We start from the raw sequence: 22,993 nt of genomic DNA on the forward strand, positions 1-22,993 counted from the left end.
TCTTTCAATTTTTTGTGTCTTCCATTTCTTTTCTTAAGGTTGTAATTTTCATTGTAGAGATCCTTCACAACCTTGATTAAATTTATCCCAAGTGATTTAATTTTTTTGTAGCTATTGTGAATGGTACTGATCTCACAAGTTCTTTCTCAGCCATGGGCATTGTTTATATGTACAAAGGCTATAGATTTTTGTGTGTTGATGTTTGTAGCCTGCGATTTTGCTTAACTCTGAGTCCCATTAATCACTTATTGAACTTTTTGGTTCTCTTATGTATAGGATCATATCAGCAAACAGAGATAATTTGACTTCCTCCTTCCCCATTTGTATTCCTTTGATTTCTTTTTCTTGTCTAAAGGCTGTGGATAAAACTTCCAGAACTACACTGAATAGTAACAATGAGGGCGGGCATCATTGTCTGGTTCCAGATATTAGAGGAAATGCTTCCAGCTTTTCCTCATTCAATATGATGTGGACTGTGGGTTTGTCATAAATTGCTTTATTGTGTTGTTCCTTATATACCCAATTTGCTTAAGGTTTTTATCATGAAAGGAATTTATATTTTATTAAATGCTTTCTCTACATTTCTTGAGATAATCATATGTTGTTTTTTTTTTTATTTTGACAGGCAGAGTTAAGACAGTGAGAGAGAGAGAGAGAGAGAGAGAGACAGAAAGGTCTTCCTTCCATTGGCTCACCCCTCAAATGGCCGCTATGGCCAGCGCGCTGTGCTGATCTGAAGCCAGGAGCTTCCTCCTGGTCTCCTGTGCGGGTGCAGGGCCCAAGCACTTGGGCCATCCTCCACTGCCTTCCTGGGCCACAGCAGAGAGATAATCATATGGTTTTTATTCTTCAGTTTGTTAATGTAATGTATCACATTTATTGTTTTGCATGTGTTGAACCATCCCTGCATGCCAGTGATAAATCCCACTTGGTCTGGGTGAATGATCTTTCTGATGTGTTGTTGGATTCAATTGGCTAGTATTTTGTTGAGGGTTTTTTCATCTATGTTCATCAGGGACATTATCTATAGTTCTCTTTTTCTGTTGTATCTTTTTCTGGTTTAGGAATTAAGATGATTCTGGCCTCATAGAAGGAGTTTGGAAGTATTCCATCCCTTTCAATTGTTTTGAATAGTTTGAGAATAATTGGAGTCAGTTCTTCTTTGAAAGTTTGATAGAATTAAGCAGTGAATCTATCCAGTCCTGAACTTTTCTTTATTGGAAAGGTCTTTTTTTGAAGATTTTATTTATTTATTTAAGAGGTAAAGTTACAGACAGCGAGAGACAGAGAGAAAGATCTTCCTTCCATTGGTTCACTCCCAAAATGGCCACAACAGCCAGAGCTACGCCAATCTGAACCAGGAGTCAGGTGCTTTTTCCTGATCTCTCATGTGGGTGCAGGGGCCCAAGCACTTGGGCCATCTTCTGCTGCTTTACCAGGCCATAGCAGAGAGCTGGATTGGAAGAGGAGTAACCAGGGCTAGAACTGATGCACATGTGGGAAGCTAGCACCACAGGTGGAGGATTAACCTACTGCACCACAGCGATGGCCCAGGGAGGGTCTTCATTACTGATTCAGTCTCCTTGTTGGTTATTGGCCTGTTTAGGTTTTCTTTGTGTTTATGACTCAATTTTAATTGATTTTGTGTATTCAGCAATCTATCCATTTCCTCTAGATTTTCCAATTTCTTGGCATATAGCTGTTTGTTATAATTTTGATGATACTTTTTACCTCTGTGGTAAGTATTATAACATCTCCTTTTTCATATTTGATTTTATTAATTTAGATATTCTCCCCCTCTCTGCCATTTGTTTTTGGTTATGTGGGCCAGTAGTACATAAATTTTTTTTTTTAAAACCATGTTTTCATTTCTCTGATCTTTTGTATCTTTTTTTGTTTCAATTTTATTTCTTCTCTGCTTTTTATTATTTTTTTCTTCCAATTAATTTTGGATTTAGTTTGTTCATGTTTTTCTAGATCTTTGAGAGATATTTATTTATTTATTTGAAAGGCATAGAGAGAAGGAGCGAGAGTCTGCAGATTCACTCCCCAAATGGCTGCTGTTGGTGTAGGCTGACACCAGGAGCCAAGAACTCCATCCTGTTCTCCCACATACTGACAGGGCCCAACTCTCAGTCTTCCAGAACTGTTCTATTCTGCTTTCTCAGAGGCAACTACTCTCTTCAGTTTATCACTCCACTGATTTTCATTATAGTTTTTTCTCATTTATTTGCATCCATAAACTATATTATTTAGTTTTTAATGTTTTTTAATTTCATATATGTAGAATCATATTGTATGTTTTCTTTTGCAGTGTGCCTCTTTTGCTCAACCTTATACTGGTGCTTTTATCTGTATTGCTAGGTATAGTTATAATATATTGATTTTTACCACAATATATTATGAATAAACCATACATTACTAATTCTGTTATTGACAAATATTTGGCTCTTTCCAGGTTTTTGCTACTTACAAACTGAGCCACACTGAATATTTTTTAACAGGTCTCACATTTTATGGGTTGTTACAGATATATAAAAATGGAATTGATATTTCTGTTCATTGATTATATACATAAGTCAATTAGCTAAACTCCTTATTAATTTTTAGTACTACTCAGTAGATTCTTCAAGGTTTTCTACTCATTCCATCTTCTAAGTAACATGTTATTGTAATCCAATATTTAGTCCTATTTTCTTTTAATATGCAAATTAGCTCTTAAACATATACTTTTGTATAATGATTACTTACTACTTATTTTTTCTTTCATGTTAAATATTTCTACTTGCATGTCAACTTCTTTTCTCTGAATTTCTTCTTGAATCTCAAAATTTACTTCTAGAGTTATCTTACCTCCTAAAATATAGTCCTCAACCTTATTAGTATAGACCTATTGTGGTAAAGTTTCTTTGTTTTTAATTGTTAAGAATGTCTGCATTTCAAAAGAAGTTTGATCGTAAAAACATAGTTTTCCTAAGTGCACATTCATAGGTAGTTCTTTTTCTGAGATTTTTCAGGATATTATCTTAGTTGCTTTCTGCCATTATTGTTGCTGTTTTTTTTTTTTTTAAAAAGATTTATTTATTTGAAAGTCAGAGTAACAGAGAGAGAGAGGGAGTGATAGAGAGACACAGAGAGAGATCTTCTATCTGCTGGTTCACTCTCTAAATGGCTGCAATGGCCAGAGTTGGGTTGATCGGGAAACAGGAGTCAGGAGCTTCTTCTGATCTGCCATGCAGATGCAGAGGTCCAAGGATTTGGACCATCTTTTACTGTTTTTCCAGGCAATAGCAAAGAGCTGGATCAGAAGTGGAGCAGCCAGGACTAGAACCGGCGCCCATATGGGATGCCAGCACCGCAGGCACTGGCTTTACCTGCATGCCACAATGCAGGCCCCTGTTGTTGCTTTTGAAGTGTCTGTTATTGGTCTCATTGTCATTCCTTTGTAGATGATCATTTTATCTTTTATTTCAGGCTGCTTTTAAATTCTTTTGGCATTCTATAGTTTTATTACAATATATCTAGGTGTTGACTTTAAAAATCATTTGGTCTACATTCTGGTTATTGTATCTCAGTTCTGTAATGTATATAGCTATTATCTTTTTAAAGATTTATTCATTCTAAAAATATTTATTTATTTATTTATATGAAAGAATTACAGAGGGTGTGGGAGCGACAGGGAGAGAGGGATCCTCCATCTGATGGTTCATACCCCAAATAGCCGCAACAGTCAGGACTGGGCCAAGCTGAAGCTAGGAGCCAGGAGCTTCATCCTGGTCTCCCAGGAGGGTAGCAGGGGACCAAACATTTGGGCCATCTTCCACTGCTTTTCCCAGGCCATTAGCAGGAAGCTGGATGGGAAGTGGAACAGCCTGGATATGAACCAACACCCATATGGGATGCAGATGTCACAGGAAGAGACTTAACCCATTATGCCAAAATGTTGGCCCCTTATTATCTATTTAAACATTGCTTCACCTTCATTGTCTCTACTTTTGCCTTTAGGGTCTTCAGTTATATACATTTTAGTCCTTGTCATTTTATCTTCCTGCTCCCTAACTTCTCTTACAGTCCTACCTCCTTGTCTCTTTCTTAAATTCTAGGTAATCACATCAGATCTATCTTCCAATTTGCCAGGTATTTTTTTTTAAGATTTTTATTTATTTATTTGAGAGGTAGGGTTACAATGAGAGGGAAAGAAAGGTCTTCCATCTGCTGATTCACTCCCCAAATGGCCGCAACGGCCGGAGCTGCACTGATCCAAAGCCAGGAGCCAGGAGCTTCTTCCAGTATCCCACACGGGTGCAGGGGCCCAAGGCCTTGGGCCATCTTCTACTGCTTTCCCAGGCCACAGCAGAGAGCTGGATCGGAAGAAGAGCAGCCGGAACTAGAACCAGCGCCCATATGGGATGCCGGCACTGCAGGCGGAGGATTAACCTACTACACCACAGCGCCAACCCCTGCTAAGGTCTTTTGAATCCAATCTGTTGTTTATCCTAATCACCAATTCTTTAATCTTAGTGTTTCTATTTTTCACTTCTAAAAGTTTTTTTTTTTTCAAATCTGACTGGTCTTTTTGTAATTTTTCTTCCTTAGTCATCTTTTATTTCATTTTTATTTTCCTACATGTTTCATAGAGAGTTACTTATATTTTTATATGTTAGTTCTAATATCTGAAGTTTCTAGGAAAGAATTCTTTTATCTTTTCTTACTTCCTCACAAATTTGGCCTATTTTTTTCTTATATACACATCTTACTTCTTGGAAGAATCAAGGGGCCTAAAATGCCATCCTGATAAAATTCTACTTTTTTTTTTTTTTTGAAATGTTTATGGGTATCTGTCATACCCTTGTTTATACAATAGTCTGACTGTACAGGTAACTGCTGGGTGGCCCTTCAGAGAGTTCTCCAATTTGGGCAAGAAGGCTTGGCTTTGGGTGTGACCTAGTCTGAGTATGAACTTGACCTTAGTTGAGGTCACTCTTTAGCTGAAGTAGTTCCAGAAACTGACATTGGAATATCTTCTGCTGGTAGAAATAATTCCTTTAGTCTTGAAAGGAAACTAAACAATGCATGATAATGCCTGCTACAAAGATCCAGTAGATTAATGAATAAATGTCATGAACCATCATATTGCAGAGAAGTAAGCTGAATCATCAATAAACATATGATAAAAAAAAACTCAAGCTTATTTATAAAAGAGCTACAATTTAAAACATTAACAAAAGATTTCTCATTCCCAAAGAGGAAAAGGTGTGGTAAGCTTGATACTACCAAGTGATAAATTTGTGCCAGCATATGGGGAGATAAAAACTTTAACACATTGACATAGGTATGGTAATTGGCATAGCCATTTGGAGAGCAAATTGACAATACCTAGGTGAAGATGCAGATGTCCTTCAGCCCAGCAATTCTTTGGGTATCTAGCAGAGAAAAATCTTATACATGTATTACAAAGGACATATAAAAGAAACACATTTATCACAGCATTATTTGCAATTGTGAAACCAAAATAAAAATCAGAAATAACCTAGGAGAATGGATAACTAAATTTTGGTTTATTGCCATGGGACTCCATATCCCATTAAGTTGGCAGGTACCAATGCCATCTTACTAGTTAAAGTGATCAGTCTAAGTTCATAACTGATCATAAAGATAGGATTAAGTGTCAAAGAGATCACATAAATAAGAACAGTGTCTGCTAATAATAATTGATAGAATTAAAAAGAAGAGAAAGATCTGACATGGGAAGCGGGGTACACAGCAGATTCATAGAATGACAAATGCCCAAAACAGCACTCTGGCCTCAGAATCAGCCCTTAAGGCATTCAGATCGGGCTAAGAAGCCCATGAAAGTTTCTCAGGCATGGAAAGCCAAGACACTGTGGCAAAAAATGACCTAAATGAAAGATCTCTGTGAGTGAGATCCCGGTGGAAAGAAGGGGCTATCAAAGAAGGAGGTACCTTTCTCTGAAGGGAGGAGACAACTTCCACTTTGATTATGGCCTTGTCTAAATGAGGTCGGAGTTTGTGAACTCAAGAGGCTTCCATAGCCTTGGCAGCTCATGGTGATTACTAGCCTAGGGTGATTACTGACATCATAAAAAAAAGTGTCAATTGTTAAATCAACAACAGGAGTCACTGTGCACTTGCTCCCCATGTAAGACCTCTGTCCTTAATGTGTTGTACTATGAAAATTAATGGTAAAACTAGTCTTCAAACAACACTTTATACTTTGTATGTCTGTGTGGGTGCAAAAACTGTTGAAATCTTTACTTAGTATAGAGTTGATCTTCTGTATATAAAGATAATTAAAAGTGAATCTTAATGAAGAATGGGATGGGAGATGGAGTAGGAAGTGGGATGGTTTGGGGGTAGGAGGGTGGTTATAGTGGGTGGAACTGTTATAATCCAAAAGTTGTACTTTCAAAATTTATGTTTATCAAATAAAAGTTTCTCTTAAAATAATAAAAATAAATAAATAAATTGTGGTTTATTTATATACTTCAACAAATGAACTAGAACCAACATAGATACCCAAAAAGTATAATGTTGAAAGAATTTGCCTAAGGATATACACATATATTACCATAACATAAATATTGAAAACACACATACAAAATCTATATATTTGTTTATGTATGCTTTTATATGTACAAAAGTACAAACCTTACAGCTTTAGCTGAATCCATAACAGATACAAAGGCACATTAGATAAAATGTTGAATTCTTTTTAATCTGGATAGGCAATGTGTGGTGGTTTCGTATTCTTTTCAGTACTTTTTATAGTTAAATATGAAAATAAATTTTTTAAGAATGTAAACTGAATGCTTTTTTCTGCATTTATCATTTTACTTGTGCTGACAGAGAATATAGAAGTTTTGTATAGTTCAGTTAATACTTATGCTAACTATAATTCATTGAGGATTCCATGTGTGTCTGAAGTCTCTGGTTCCTTAAAAATAGGATGCTGCTCCAACAGAGTCTTTACTGAACTGGCAAGACTATGAGGGTCGGACACCTCTTCACTTCGCAGTTGCTGATGGAAATGTGACAGTGGTTGATGTCTTGACCTCATACGAAAGCTGCAATATAACATCTTATGATAACTTATTTAGAACCCCACTTCACTGGGCAGCTTTATTAGGTAAGTTAGATGTAAAGCAAAAGACCAACAGTAGGAGGAAATTTCTGTGTCTTCTCTTCCCCAGTTGGTTCCCACCTACTTTTTAATTTTAGTTTCTAATTGATACATTGTATTATTTTATAAAATAAACCTTCTATTTTATGCTTATATTTTAGTAATAAGAATTACTTTCTGTTAAATATTGATTTTAATTTCGACATCCTTTCTTAATTGCTTTTACTATAAATGTAGTAAATAATCATGGACAGTAGGTGAAAGTAACATGATCCCATTTCTCATTCAGTGTCTTTACTTCTGAGGGGAAAGCTTTATTTTTTGTTTGTGCTGATATTTTATTTGATTTTCTGGGGGATCACTTTTGTACATAAAAGAGCATATTTATATTTATGTTATTTGTGTTTCTGTTGGATTTGGGGGGATATTCTAATAGTCGTTGTTTTAGGGTAGATAGGCCTTTTTTCTGCTATTTTGATCCTTATTAGTGTTTTAAGTTTTCTTATTAATATGGGGGATTATTTTTCCTGTTTCCTTTGTTTTATGCTTTTTTGATATATGTACTAGGTGTGATAGTTTCATTTGGGTTTTAATTGCCTAATGCTTTGGGAGGTTTTTAGATTCTATTAGTCATTTATTTTAAATTTATCAAGAACATTTTTAAGCCTGAGTCAGAGTCAAGAGCAAAACTACATGTATTGATTCCCACCTACTTAAGATAAGGAATTTAGCACCCTTTCACATAATACTCTTTTAGTAACTGTTAATATAATCTGAGCTTCTGGTTATCAGCTTGATAATTGTCTCTTTTGAAAGTGATTTTTGTTGTATTCAGTTTTATAATCAGATTTAAAATAATTATTTATACTTAAACATACAGGTATATGGTTTATTCCTTTCCCTCTGGATTCTGGGCTTGCTTTTCAGATTGGTCTTCACATCACTAAATTGGCTTTTTGTTCCATAAATTCTGCTTTATTTCAGCCACCTGTATATGTATATATTTTAGATTATATTTTTATTTCCTTCCCTCATCCGTATTTCTTTTTATTCTGTCTTGTTTTATTTTTGCCTCCTTCTGTTACCTTTTATTTCAGTCTGTTTTCTTCTTAGGATATTCTGTTTCTGTTTCATAGAAGCCGTCTCTTTTAGCACTTAGTCAACAGTGCCAGTGACCTGAAATGTTCCTCTGGATCCTTCTGTAGTTCATTTTCAGAGGTATGCTCTGTATCTTTATCTTTGATGCTTTTTTTTTTTTGCCTGTCCTGTAGTATGTTTTCAGAGAGCTTTTACTAAAATTTTCTCTTTATTCCTGAAATGAGATGAGATGTGTTTAGATGAACTCTGTGAGATAGATCCTTTGATCCCACCTTCGTAGATAACTCCATCTTAAACCAAGTCTGTAGAGCCAATAGATGAGTACAATTCCCAGCAAAATCCTCTTTTCTGCCTGGCTTTCATGCAGCTGTGTCCTTGCTATCCTAATATCGACATCTCTATTGCCTGGTGCCCCAAAGCACTGAAGCAGTAGTAGATGAAATTCATTTCCCTACATATATGATAACCCAATTTGCTCATTCTTGAACTTTTCTACCAGTTCCTCACTGGTGGAGACCACTTCTTCCAGAATGCTCTGCAGAGTGTTGTCCTTATTACTACTTTGTTATACTTTTTTTCCTGGGATTTGAGATCACTGCCTGGATGTTCAAAGACTGAAGGATGGATATTAGAGGGCAGAGGGGATGGTCAGGAGGCCTCAGAAATAAAAGAGATTGTGTTATCACTTGTCCACCTGAATACAGGAGAACAGTCTACAGTTCTGAGCGTTTTGGGCCGTGGACCCTTGAGAACAGGAACAGTAATGGCTAAGATGGCCTGGCTCTGAGACACCTTCCCTTCATTGAGACAGGCAACTTTATAACATGAAGCCAGAGAATGCGGAGGTTATTATACCTACTGTAGTTGTTTCTCAGTCTGGAAATTATCATTAATGCCGTTTCCTTCTTGACTGAAGCATGGAGTTGTTACTGTTGTAGGTTTTCACTTCTGTTATACCTTACGGTGTGCTAGTGAGAGGTTAGAAGGGGCTGCATTGGGAGCTGCTATTCGGAAACCATTTTGGATGCTTCATTATGTGCTAGTCTTCTAAATACATTACAAATTGGTCAAAGTCCTTTGTAGATGGTAACTACTTTCTTTTGTCTCTTCTCAGGCCACGCACAGATTGTTCATCTTCTTTTAGAAAGAAATAAGTCTGGAACTATCCCATCAGACAGCCAAGGTGCAACACCCTTACATTATGCAGCTCAGAGTAACTTTGCTGTAAGTAAAACAGGCAATTCTTTTTTTTTTGTAATGAAATTTTTAATTTTGTTTTAATTATAGATTTAAATGCAGTTAGAAGAAATAAGATTCCTTTTCCCCTCACCCAGTTTACCCTGATGATAATATCTAGTACAATATCATAAATAAGAAATTAATATTAATGTAATCCACTAATCTTATTCAAATTTCACCAGTTTCACATGCACTCATTTGTCTGTATAACAATTATCTTTTTTTTTTTTTTTTTGACAGGCAGAGTGGACAGTGAGAGAGACAGAGAGACAGAGAGAAAGGTCTTCCTTTACCGTTGGTTCCCCCTCCAATGGCCACTGCGGCCGGTGCACTGCGGCTGGCGCACTGTGCTGATCCAAAGCCAGGAGCCAGGTGCTTCTCCTGGTCTCCCATGCGGTGCAGGGCCCAAGCACTTGGGCCATTCTCCACTGCCTTCCCGGGCCACAGCAGAGAGCTGGCCTGGAAGAGGAGCAACCGGGACAGAATCCGGCGCCCCGACTGGGACTAGAACTCGGTGTGCCGGTGCCGCAGGCGGAGGATTAGCCGGCCACCAATTATCTTTTAAAAATTGCTCGTGCTGTTAACTCTGACTTGATCGAAGTGTCAGAATTTTTAGTAACGTTGTATAAAGCTTTTATTTGAATTTTCAATTTGACATTTTATTTTATGCTAAGTAAATATACTTCATATTTTTTTTACTTTTATGACACTAAAGACATCTAGTGTTTAGCAATCTGTAATTGTCTCAAAAGCAGTAAGACAAAGCTGCACTCCTGACTGTGCAGTTTGCTATTTGTATGATATTGTGCAAATTTCTCAACCAGAATCTTAGTTTATTCATATGGAAAATGTGGACAATTATACCTTTTCTTCCATGATTGTTGTAAAGCTTAGAGAAAATTTACAACAATGGCTTACTGTAATTCTTGGCATACAGCAAATATTCAAAATATAAAATGGATTTTAATTATTACTAGCCCAATAATTAGCTATTATACATCTGAAAAATAAAAAATATGAATTACTTCCAAAAATACTGAATACTATTACCAGCCGGTGCCGCAGCTCACTAGGCTAATCCTCCGCCGGCGGCACTGGCACCCTGGGTTCTGTCCTGGATGCTCCTCTTCCAGTCCAGCTCTCTGCTGTGGCCAGGGAGTGCAGTGGAGGATGGCCTAAGGGCTTGGGCCCTGCACCCACATGAGAGAGCAGGAGGAAGTGCCTGGCCCCTGCCTTCGGATCGGCGCAGCGCTCTGGCCATAGCGGCCATTTGTGGGGTGCACCAATGGAAAAGGAAGACCTTTCTCACTGTCTCTCTCTCTGATGGTCTACACTCTACCTGTCAAAAAAAATATACTGAATACTATTAATAATTCTCCTCCTCACAGCCTTTAATAGTTTACAAAACACTTTCTCATCTTTTATTTACTCAACTCATCTAACAACACTATAATATCAGGGCTCCTTCAACTACCTGATTCCAGTGGTCACTGAGACCCAGAGATTCATCCAAAGAGGTGCTCATTAAAGCAGTCATAATTGATTTTGCTGCCTTCTACAAGTGTGGAAAACCTTGGTTTCATTAAATTATAATGATGCTATCATCAACCAAGGATAATTCTGTCTTCCTGACCTCTCCAAATATTTAGATTGCTATTATTTCCACATCATTCTTACTCTAGTATCCAGAACAAAGGTAGCTATAGTTCTTCTTGGCATTCCTAGAAGTTAATTAAAAGCCGGTGCCGTGGCTCAATAGGCTAATCCTCCGCCTAGCGGCGCCAGCACACCGGGTTCTAGTCCCGTTTGGGGCGCCGGATTCTGTCCCGGTTGCCCCTCTTCCAGGCCAGCTCTCTGCTGTGGCCCAGGAGTGCAGTGGAGGATGGTCCAAGTCCTTGGGCCCTGCACCCCATGGGAGACCAGGAGAAGCACCTGGCTCCTGCCTTCGGATCAGCGCGGTGCGCCGGCTGCAGCACACTGGCCGTGGCGGCCATTGGAGGGGGAACCAACGGTAAAGGAAGACCTTTCTCTCTGTCTCTCTCACTAACTACTCTGCCTGTCCAAAAAAAAAAAAAAGTTAATTAAATTGATCATGTGAGTTTTAACAAGCAGTTTGTCTTCTATTATTTCCCAACTTCTCAGAAACATACAAAATAGTTTTTTGAGAAGGAGCTCCTTCTTATTACAAATAGATAAAAATATTCACTTGGCTCTGTCCAATCTATAGAAATTAGAACTCAGTCTATAATTTAACACAAGCCTATGAGATACATCATGTTATCACATTTACATATTTAAAAAACCAACATTCCAAGAGTGGAGATTGACTTATCCATGACCTTAAACCCGAGTCTTAGACTCCAAATTTAACAAATGTACAGATACCAATGATTAAATAACTACATAATGGGAGTAAGAAAGAGTGGGAGAATATTTTGAATGTTTATCTAAAGAAATATTTCCTATGCATAGTCTGCCAATTATAGAGTTGATTTTGATAGTTATGCAAATTCTCTAAGCTCTGTTTTAAGACTCTTGAACTTCTTGGCCTCTATTAGGTCACACTATAATCTTTCTTTGAAAAACAAGAAAAAATTAATCTTCTCTGGAGGCATGCTTGAACATATATGGATCTCTGCATGTAAAGTGTCCAAGAAAACACTTTTTAAAAATTTTATTTATTTGAAAGACAGAGTTAGAGAGAAAAGGAGAGATATAAAGATCTTCCATCCTCTGGTTCACTCCTCAAATGCCCACAACCACCAGAGCTGGCCCAGACCAAATCCAGGAGCCAAGAGCTTCATCTGTCTCTCCCATTTGAGTACAGGGGCCCAAGGACTCAGGCAGTCTTCCACTGCTTTCCCAGGTGCATTAGCAGGGAGCTTGATCAGAAGTGGAACAGCTGGAACTTAAACCACCACCCATCTGGGGTGCTGGCATTGCTGGTAGCGGGTTAACTCATTATGCCACAACACCGACCCCAAGAAAACATTTTATTGTTGGTCTTGACATTGAATACTTTTGTATCTTTTGTCACTTCACTTAACAATGACCTGTAAAGTTTTCAAGCTTAATTGAAGATGATCATTTGCAGTTTTAAAAATGTTGGATGATGTTTTCACAGGGTTACAGAGACTAAAACTAATATAGAAGGAGAAGGACAGAGAATTGTTATTGTCAATGGAAATTGTAGCTATTTATAAAAACATAATTTCATTTGATAGAAAAAAAAGAAAAATGCTTTGCTTCTTAGTGAAAGTCACATATAATAGTGGCTTTGTTAGGTCAGAAGATATTACCCTGTTATCTCAATTTTTTAAAAAAAGTTTTTTTTACAGGAAACAGTTAAAGTGTTTTTAAAACATCCTTCAGTGAAAGATGATTCAGATCTTGAAGGAAGAACATCTTTTATGTGGGCAGCTGGGAAAGGCAGTGATGATGTCCTTAGGACCATGCTGAGTTTAAAATCTGACATTGATATTAATATGGCAGACAAATACGGAGGCACAGGTAAGAAGTGGTGGACGGTTTCAGTTTATTTTCATTCTGGCTGTAAGTCTAGATGGTGATATAAAACTTATAAAGTGGTAACCTGAACTTTTCGTTATTAATCTAATATTGTTTTAGTTTGATCTTCACTTTTTAGGTTTGGGTTTGCCAGGCTATCACTCCAAAGGCTTTATTTCTTCCAAGCATTATAGCTATAATTAGCCTTTGTTTTTACTGAGTAAAAAGTAGTATTTGGTTTAATACCCTGGTCTCCTTAGATATGATTATAGGAACTCTTTTCATTATGTATCTTTATGTAAAAGCATAAATCCATACTTTAAAATTATGCTAATGTAGTATTTATTAATTATATTTTCAAAAATTTATAATTATATTAGAAAGAATACATCCCTCTAAGTGTGTTCTCTTTCACTGTGCTCTTTTCTCAAATTTGACTAACACTACTGCATTCTAATCCTCCCATTGCCATAACTATAGAGGTTTTAAAGCTTCAAGTCAGCCTTGCATCCAGGTCCTTTACGAGATGCTTCTTTTAATCTCTTTTTATAATAAGGGAGCCCTCTAAATATGTATTAGTTATTAAAAGAGATGCACGTTTTTTAGCAACTTAGAGGTCTCTTCTTTGTGCAGTGTATCCTAATTGCAAATCAGAAAGAAAAAAAATCACGCTCCAGTGAAATAATAGGACAGGCTTCTCAGTGTTTTTATTATTTACAGAAACATACTAAAGCCATTTGTCCCTACATATTGTCATAAACAAGATCTCTCTTGCCTGCTAAAACTATTGATGCAGCTCTAGAGGGAGATGAGGTGGAGGACTGCTACACTTCTGTCTCCCTTCTAATACCAACACCACAACACCCTTAAAAATTTTTCAGAACAGGATATAGGTAATATCTGTTTTATAATAAAGGCTCTAGCATTCAAAAGTATTTCTTTATCAGAGCTTCACAGCATATCTTAAGTTTCCTACAGAAAATACTGTAGACACATTGATCAGAACAGTTTATGTTTTCTCCAGTTTTAATTAGTATGTAGTCTTCTACTTTTTCGCTTTGTCTTTTGTTCAGCTTTTTCTTGTATTTTAATAAGATATGGGCAAAGGGTTGCATCCTCTTGACCAGAAGTGCTTTTTGGATGTGCACAATGGTTATAGTTTAGACATAAATTTCTCACAGCTTCATTAGTTCCTTGGGTTATTTTTCTTTGGGGATTTTATTATATGTCAGAAATGCCTTCTTGTCATTTCTGTTCTGTGAATATGAGCTCCTTTCCTTCATTCTTCTACAGGGTTGTTTTTTCCTTTCCATCTTCCCATTAAGAAGAGACTTTTACCAATAGCAAAGTATGGACATTATTTGGAATCCCGATTCAAACAAATAAACTATTAAAGCCATTAGAGAAGTGTCAGCATTATCTGGATATTTGATTATATTATGGAATTGATGTTAAGACTTTTAGGTATGATAATGACATTGTGGTTATACCAGTGATTAAGCTCTTGTCTCTTATTTTCAAGCTTATGCTTTAATCCTTTCTTTGCTATGCTAGGCCTAGAGCTGGGCAAATCAGTTTACTTTTCCATTAGGTACCCTCTTGAAGCCTGCCAGTAGGCGACAGTAGAGGAAGACTGGAGGATGGGGTTACATCTTCCTGTATGCTTCCTGTTCTTTTTGTTCCCTGCTCTTATCAGCACCACCTTGGTAATGCTTCTTCAACACAACAGTGACAGTTCAACTCAGTGGCAGTCCAACTTCCTCAGAGACACTAGCAGCAACCAACAGAGCCCCTCCTCAGAGATCTGAGTTTCACTTTGCAAAGCTCCTTTTCTAAATTTTTGGATTTTGATGACTCCATGCTCTTCGTTTTGCTCTCCAAATTGAAGACTTGCAGCTATTTCCTGCATTTACTACCTCTGTGATACCTTAGCGTTCTCTTTTTGCCTTTTCAGTTCTTGACCTACATAGTTAACAATTCTTTAAGTTGAATTTTCTCTGTTAAATATCTAATGTGGTTTCTTTCTCCTGACTGATTGACATAGTGATGTGTTTGGAAAAAAAAGAATCTTTTGTCTTTCAGAGGTACTAAAAGATTTACAGATATACTAAAATATTCTTCAAAACAGTCAGAAGTGGGAGATCAGCATCAGTTCCTCTGCCAGGCTTTCCCTTACTACCAAATAAAAGTGGTCTCTGAATTGTTCTGCATATCAAAATACATTTATTACTTTACTTAAACCATTCATCATTATCTAATACCTTAGTGATGGGGGGTGTTTTTTGTTTATTTTCTTTTACTGTGTTTTTGTTTTGCTTCTCCTGCTAGAATATAGCCTTATCTATTTGGTTCCCAGCATTATAATAGTACCCAGCCCCCAAAGCATGCATTTTACAGGCATCAGAGGTCTTCTCTATAGATTACCCTTGAAAGGGGTCCTATTCTAGGCTTTATAGAGTCATAATACTTAGAAAGAACTGATCTAGGCCTCTACACTGTAATCGTGGCTAATTCAAACCTAAAGAGGAAAGGCATAAGCCAAGTAGAGTAATAGGCTGTCATCTGTATAATGTGAAATTCATATAACCAAAATTACTCTTTAAAACCCCTTAGGAAAGCACCTTTGCATCTCTCAGGTTTTTTTTCTCCAACGTTAAAACAAATTGGTGTGTCTTAAATTGCACCTATGGAAGTAACTGGCTTGCATTTGGAGACATATATGAAAAAATGCAGCAAGGTATCCATGCTTTTCAGTACTGTGTGGGCACACAGACCAACTGAAGGAACAGCAGATTGACACTTCCATTCACATGACCCCTGAAGCAAGGGTCGGTGGGCAAAATTGCCTGCATCATTTAAATCATTTCAGTTTGATATTTTATTGTTCTCTTGCTCTCCTTAAAGAGGGGATTACAATAAACTGAACAATAACAGAAAAGATTATAATTTCAGACTAACAGGATGGAAAGGAAGAAAACAGAAGAGAAAGGCAGAAGGGATCAAGTGTGAATAGCACAAAGGAGTAGAAAGGAAGGTAGACTCTCTCAAAGTGAAAAATAACTGAAGAATCCTTAAGATTCAGATTGTATTTAGCCCAAATGATGGGGAAATCACAATAGGAAAAGATCCATAGTCGGAATAATAAGAAAGTAAAGTTATTATTAAAGAGTTTTTCACATTCTCTTGCTTTTTAGCTTTACATGCAGCTGCCCTTTCTGGTCACGTCAGCACCGTGAAATTATTATTGGAAAATAATGCTCAAGTAGATGCTACTGATGTCATGAAACATACTCCACTTTTCCGAGCCTGTGAGATGGGACACAAAGATGTGATTCAGACACTTATCAAAGGTTAGTTCATAGAGGGCTCTCTAAAGGTAGGAATACTTGCATGCTTAGTCTGAAATAAAGCTTTACATGACAACAGCCATGTGGGTAGAAAGATGAAGGGAAGAGCATACAGCCTGGCCCCAAGAAACTACAGTTCTATTTCTAGATCCACCCATTGGCAGTTGTTTGATTTTGGAAAAATCACTTCACCTACCCAATTCTGTTTCATTTTATGTCAAAAGGGGAGTGATTCTTGTGCTAACCACCTAACAGGCTTATTGTAAAAATCTGAAGTAGACACTGTGGAAACAGGAAACATTTAGATAAAATAAAGCAGTTAAGGGACAGTTACTATTTTTAATTTCTTTTATTTTTGTTAAGTACTATATTAAACATTTCATTATGATTTTGCTTTTCTAGGTGGAGCAAGGGTAGATCTAGTTGACCAAGATGGACATTCACTTCTACATTGGGCAGCACTAGGAGGAAATGCTGATGTTTGCCAGATACTGATAGAAAATAAGATCAATCCCAATGTGCAAGATTATGCGGGAAGAACCCCTTTGCAGTGTGCTGCGTATGGAGGATATATCAACTGCATGGCAGTGCTCATGGAAAATAATGCAGACCCTAACATTCAAGACAAAGAGGTAGACATTCTGGATCTTTTCTGCATCAAGTTTGCTCCAAGATCGTTAGAGTATTTCTTTTTCTTTTTTAAAGAAAACTTTTATTTAATGAATACAAATTTCATAAGTATAGCTTTAGGAATATAATGGTTCTTCCCCCCCATACCCGCTCTCCTACCACCACTCCCGTCCCACCTTCTACTCCCTCTCCCATCCCATTCTTTATTAAGATTCATTTTTAATTAACTTTATATACAGAAGACCAGCTCTATACTAAGTAAAGATTTCAACAATTTGCACCCACTCATGCACACACACACACACACACAAAGTATAAGGTACTATTTGAGAACAAGTTTTGCAGTTAATTCTGATAGCACAACTCATTAAGGACAGAGGTCCTACATGGGGAGTAAGTACACAGTGACTTCTGTTGTTGATTTAGCAATTAACACTCTTATTTATGACATCAATGATCACCTGATGCTGTTGACATGAGCTACCAAGGCTTTGGAATCCTTTTTGAGTTCACAAACTCCATAAGTATTTAGACAGAGCCATAAGCAAAGTGGAAGTTCTCTCCTTCAGAGAAAAGTACATCCTTCTTTGATGGCTACTTCTTTCCACTGGATCTCACAGAGATCCTTCATGTAGAACATTTTTGCCACAGTGTCTTGGCTTTCCATACCTGAAATGCTCTCTTGGGCTTTTCAGCCACATAGAAATGCCTTAAGAGCTGATTCTGAGGTCAGAGTGCTGTTTGGACATTTGTCATTCAATGAATCTGCTGTGTGGACTGCTTCCCATGTTGGAACATTCTCTCCTTTTTAATTCTATCTATTATTATTACCAGACACTTGGTCTTATTTATGTAATCCTTTCGACACTTAATCCTATCTATATGATCAATTACATACTTAATATGATCACTTCAACACGTAAGATGGCATTAGTACTACCCAGTTAATGGGATCTGGAGTCCCATGGCAAGTTTTTGGCTTTACCTTTAGGGGTAAGTTCGTGGGAATGTGCGCCAAATTGTACAGCTCATTCCTCTCTTATTTCCACACTTATTTTTTACTGGGATCTATTTTCAATTGGCTTTATACACTTATGATTAATTATATGTTAAGTAAAGAGTTTACTAATGGTACTAAGTGTAAAAAATAAAAATAATGAAAAATAATAATAAACTGTTCCTCAACAGTCAAGACAAGAGCTGTTCAAGTCATTGCTTCTCATATTGTCAATTTCACTTCTACAGGTTTCCTTTTAGGTGCTCTGTTTTCATAGAACAGGGAGAATACAGGGTATTTGTCCCTTTGGGACTGGCTTATTCACTAAGTATGATGTTTTCCAGTTTTATCCATTTTGTTGCAAATGACCGGATTTCTTTCTTTTTTTTTTTTTTTTTTACTGCTGTGTAGTATTCCATAGAGTACATATCCCCTAATTTCCTTATCCAGGCTTCTGTTGATGGGCATTTAGGTTGATTCCATGTCTTAGCTGTTGTGAATTGAGATGCAATAAACATGGAGGTGCAGATAACTTTTATTTGCTGATTTCATTTCCCTTGGGTAAATTCTGAGGATTGGGATAGCTAGGTCGTATGGTAGGACAATATTAAGATTTCTGGGGTATCTCCATACTGTATTCCATAGTGGTTTTACCAGTTTGCATTCCTACCAACAGTGGATTAGGGTATGTTTTTCCCCACATACTCACCAGCATTTGTTTTTGTTGATTTCTGTATGAAAGCCATTCTAACTGGGGTAAGGTGAAACCTCACTATGGTTTTGATTTGCATTTCCCTGATAGCTAGTTATCCTGATCATCTTTTCATATCTCTACTGGCCATTTAGGTTTCCTCTTTTGAGAAATGTCTGTTTAATGCAGGGTTTCCCCAATGCTCTCTAGTAATTTGATGATATTGGGTCATAGATTTAGGTCTTTAATTCATTTTGAATGGATTTTTGTGTAAGGTGTAAGGTAAGGGTCCTGCTTCATACTTCTGCATGTGGAAATCCAGTTTTCCCAGCATTATTTATGAAGTCACTGTCATTGCTCCAGGGAATGGTTTTAGCTCCTTGCATCCACTCATGCACACACACACACACACACAAAGTATAAGGTACTATTTGAGAACAAGTTTTGCAGTTAATTCTGATAGCACAACTCATTAAGGACAGTTTTCCAAGCACCATTTGTTGGAGAGATTGCCCCTGCTCCACAGATTGGTTTTAGCCACTTGGTAAAATATAAGTTGGTTGTAGATGCTTGGATTGATTTCTGATGTTTCCATTCTGTTCCATTGGTCTATCCATCTATTTTTGTACCAGTTCCAGGCTGTTTTAATTATAAATGTCTTGTAGTATGTCTTAAAATCTGGTATTATGATGGCTCTGGTTTTGTTTTTATTGTATAAGATTGCTTTAGCTATTTGGGTCTCCTGTGCCTCCATTTGAATTTCAGCATCATTTTTTCTAGATCTGAGAATGTCTTTGGCATTTTGATTGGTATTGCATTGAATCTATAAATTGCTTTTGGAAGAATGGACATTTTGGTGATATTGATTATTGATTCTTCAATCCATGAACATGGAAGATTTTTCCATTTTTTTGTGTCTTTTTCTATTTATTTCTTCAAAGTTTTATAATTCTCGTCATAGAGATCTTTGACATCCTTAGTTAAATTTATTCCAAGATATTTGATTTTTTTAGCTATTGTGAATGGGATTGATCTTAGAAGTTCTTTCTCGAAGGGGCCATCAAAGAAGGAGGTGCCTCTCTCTAAAGGGAAGAGAGAACTTCCACTTTGATTATGGCCCTGTCTAAATAAGGTCAGAGTTTGTGGACTCAAGAGGCTTCCATAGCCTTGGCAGCTCATGACAAGAGCCTCGGGTGATTACTGACATCATAAATAAGAGTGTCAATTGTTAAATCAACAACAGGAGTCACTGTACACTTGCTCCCCATGTAGGACCTCTGTCCTTAATGTGTTGTACTATGAGAATTAACAGTAAAACTTGTCTTCAAACAGTACTTTATACTTTGTGTGTCTGTGTGGGTGCAAAAACTGTTGAAATCTTTACTTAGTATAGAGTTGATCTTCTGTATATAATTAAAAATGAATCTTAATGAAGATTGGGATGGGAGAGGGCGTAGGAGGTGGGATGGTTTGGCCGGGGGAGGGCAGGTATGGGGGAAGAACCACTATAACCTGAAAGTTGTACTTAAGAAATTTATATCTATCAAATAAATAAAAATCTTTTTTAAAAAAGTTCTTTCTCAGCCATGACATTGTCTGTATATACAAAAGCTGTTGCTTTTTGTGTGTTGATTTTATATCCTGCTATTTTACCAAGCTCTTCTATGAGTTTCAGTAGTCTCTTAGTGGAGTCTTTTGGGTCCCCTATATATAGCATCATATCATCTGCAAATAGGGATAGTTTGACTTCATCTTTACCAGTTTGAATCCCTTTGATTTCTTTTTCTTGCCTGATTGCTCTGGCTAAAACTTCCAGGACTATATTGAATAGCAGTGGTGAGTGTGGGCATCCTTGTCTGGTTCCGGATCTCAGTGGTAATGCTTCCAACTTTTCCCCATTCAATAGGATGCTGGCCATGGGTTTGTCATAAATTGCCTTGATTGTGTTGAGGAATGTTCCTTCTATACCCAATTTGCTTAAAGTTTTCATCACAAAAGGGTGTAGTATTTTGACAAATGCTTTATCTGCATCTGTTGAGATAATCGTATGGTTTTTGTTCGGTAGTTTGTTAATGTGGTGTATCACATTGATTTGTGAATGTTAAACCATCCCTGCATTACAGGGATAAAACCCACTTAATCTGGGTGAATGATCTTCCTAATGTGTTGTTTAATTTGATTGGCCAGAATTTTGTTGAGGATTTTTGCATCTATGTTCATCAGGGAAATTGGTCTGTAGTTCTCTTTCTCTGTTGCATCTTTTCCGGGTTTAAGAGCTAAGGTGATGAGAGTATTTCCTTTGTGTAGTAAACTTAAGTAACACAACAATTTACTAAATGAACTGATTACCCATAAATCCATCTGTTAATGGATTTGTACATGTTCTTTTCCAGTCCTTTTCTATATCTCTAGATAATTAGCAGTCATAAAATAGATTGGGAACAATTTTACCACTTTTGTAAAAGATATGTATATGACATATGTATGTATTTGAATATAAACATAATTTTACAAACCATAATTTGTTTGCTTAAAATTATCACCATATTCTCCATTGATATATCTTTTTCATAATCAGTAATGTATAATATTCCAAGTTCTAAGAACTTTTTATGTTTAATAGCTCACTGAGTCCTCATATCATCAACCATAAAATTACTATTATTATTACCATTCTATAGATAAGGACATTGAAGCTCATGTCGTTTGACACTGCAAGAGTAGCCCTGAACAGTTTTAAATTATCATACCTAATGTCAAAATAATCATCTTTCTGAATTTAACCTTTTTTTAATATTTTTATTTATTTATTTGACAGGTAGAGTTACAGACAGTGAGAGAGAGAGAGAGAAAGGTCTTCCTTCCGTTGGTTAACCCTCTGGTGGCCACCGCGGCCTGCGCGCTGTGGCCAGCGCATCGCACTGATCCGAAGCCAGGAGCCAGGTGTTTCTCCTAGTCTCCCTGGCGGGTGCAGGGCCCAAGCACTTGGGCCATCCTCCACTGCACTCCTGGGCCATAGCAGAGAGCTGGCTTGGAAGAGGGGCAACCGGGACAGAAACCGGCACCCCGACCGGGACTAGAACCCTGTGTGCTGGAGCCGCAGGTGGAGGATTAGCCTATTAAGCCACGGCACCGGCCAATGTATAAATTTCTTTCAACTTAGCCAGTATGGATTTTTTTGGTTAATTATGTAATTATTTAATGATATGTGTTTGTTTGCCAAGTCAAAATATATTCCCTGTTCATCCAGCAAATATTTATCAAGATTGTTTCTATATGTAAAAGTAACATAAATGTAATGAAAAATATGTAACATATGATCTTTTTTTTTTTTTTTTTTTTTGACAGGCAGAGTGGACAGTGAGAGAGAAAGACAGAGAGAAAGGTCTTCCTTTGCCGTTGGTTCACCCTCCAATGGCCGCCGTGGCCGGCGCGCTGCTGCTGGCGCACTGCGCTGATCCGATGGCAGGAGCCAGGAGCCAGGTGCTTTTCCTGGTCTCCCATGGGGTGCAGGGCCCAAGCACCTGGGCCCTCCTCCACTGCACTCCCTGGCCACAGCAGAGAGCTGGCCTGGAAGAGGGGCAACCAGGACAGAATCCGGCGCCCCGACCGGGACTAGAACCCGGTGTGCCGGCGCCGCTAGGCGGAGGATTAGCCTAGTGAGCCGCGGCGCCGGCAACATATGATCTTTTTGTTTGTTTGACAGGCAGAGTTTAGACAGTGAGAGAGAGAGAGACAGAGGGAAAGGTCTTCTTTTTCCGTTGGTTCACCCCCAAGCGGCTGCTATGGCCAGCGTGCTGCACCAATCTGAAGCCAGGAGCCAGGTACTTCTCCTGGTCTCCCATGCGGGTGCAGGGCCCAAGGACCTGGGCCATCCTCCACTGCACTCCTGGGCCACAGCAGAGAGCTGGACTGGAAGAGGAGCAACTGGGACAGAATCCAGCACCCCAACCGGGACTAGAACCCAGAGTGCTGGTGCCGCAGGCAGAGGATTAGCCTAGTGAGCCGCGGCACCGGCCAACATATGGTCTTTGTCCTTGAGTTAGTAGAATGCAACTTTTTAAAAAGATTTCTTTATTTGAAAGTTAGAGTGATTACAAGAGAGGGAAAGACAGGAAGAGAGAGAGACAAATAAAGAGAGAGAGATTTTCTTTTTTTTTTTTTAATTTTTTAATTTTTTTTTGACAGGCAGAGTGGACAGTGAGAGAGAGAGAGAGACAGAGGGAAAGGTCTTCCTTTGCCGTTGGTTCACCCTCCAATGGCCGCCGCGGCCTGCGTACTGCGCTGATCTGATGGCAGGAGCCAGGTACTTATCCTGGTCTCCCAAGGGGTGCAGGGCCCAA

The 22,993-nt window shown here is 37.8% G+C and overlaps 1 protein-coding gene across 9 annotated transcripts in view; it reads left to right on the forward strand.

Moving 5' to 3' along the window:
• The window catches only part of INVS (inversin), a 178,813-nt gene that overhangs the window by 104,822 nt on the left and 50,998 nt on the right, over positions 1–22,993 (forward strand). For 6 of the 9 annotated variants that reach the window (XR_016211159.1, XR_016211161.1, XM_002708147.6 and 3 more), the window contains 5 exons: positions 6,967–7,147; positions 9,354–9,463; positions 12,817–12,988; positions 16,180–16,335; positions 16,735–16,964. Coding sequence is in view for 7 of the 9 variants with exons in the window: in XM_002708147.6 (XP_002708193.3) it covers positions 6,967–7,147; positions 9,354–9,463; positions 12,817–12,988; positions 16,180–16,335; positions 16,735–16,964 (849 nt within the window). In the remaining 2 variants the exon portion in view is untranslated. Of the gene's footprint in view, positions 1–6,966; positions 7,148–8,277; positions 8,360–9,353; positions 9,464–12,816; positions 12,989–16,179; positions 16,336–16,734; positions 16,965–22,993 lie in introns of those variants that run through there. The other 3 variants (XM_070054882.2, XM_089301109.1, XM_017349251.4) reach the window with 2 other exon arrangements.

This window comes from Oryctolagus cuniculus, chromosome 1, assembly GCF_051225735.1.
Source record: "Oryctolagus cuniculus isolate XC-2025 breed Fujian yellow rabbit chromosome 1, ASM5122573v1, whole genome shotgun sequence".
In the NCBI taxonomy this organism is placed as follows: domain Eukaryota; kingdom Metazoa; phylum Chordata; class Mammalia; order Lagomorpha; family Leporidae; genus Oryctolagus; species Oryctolagus cuniculus.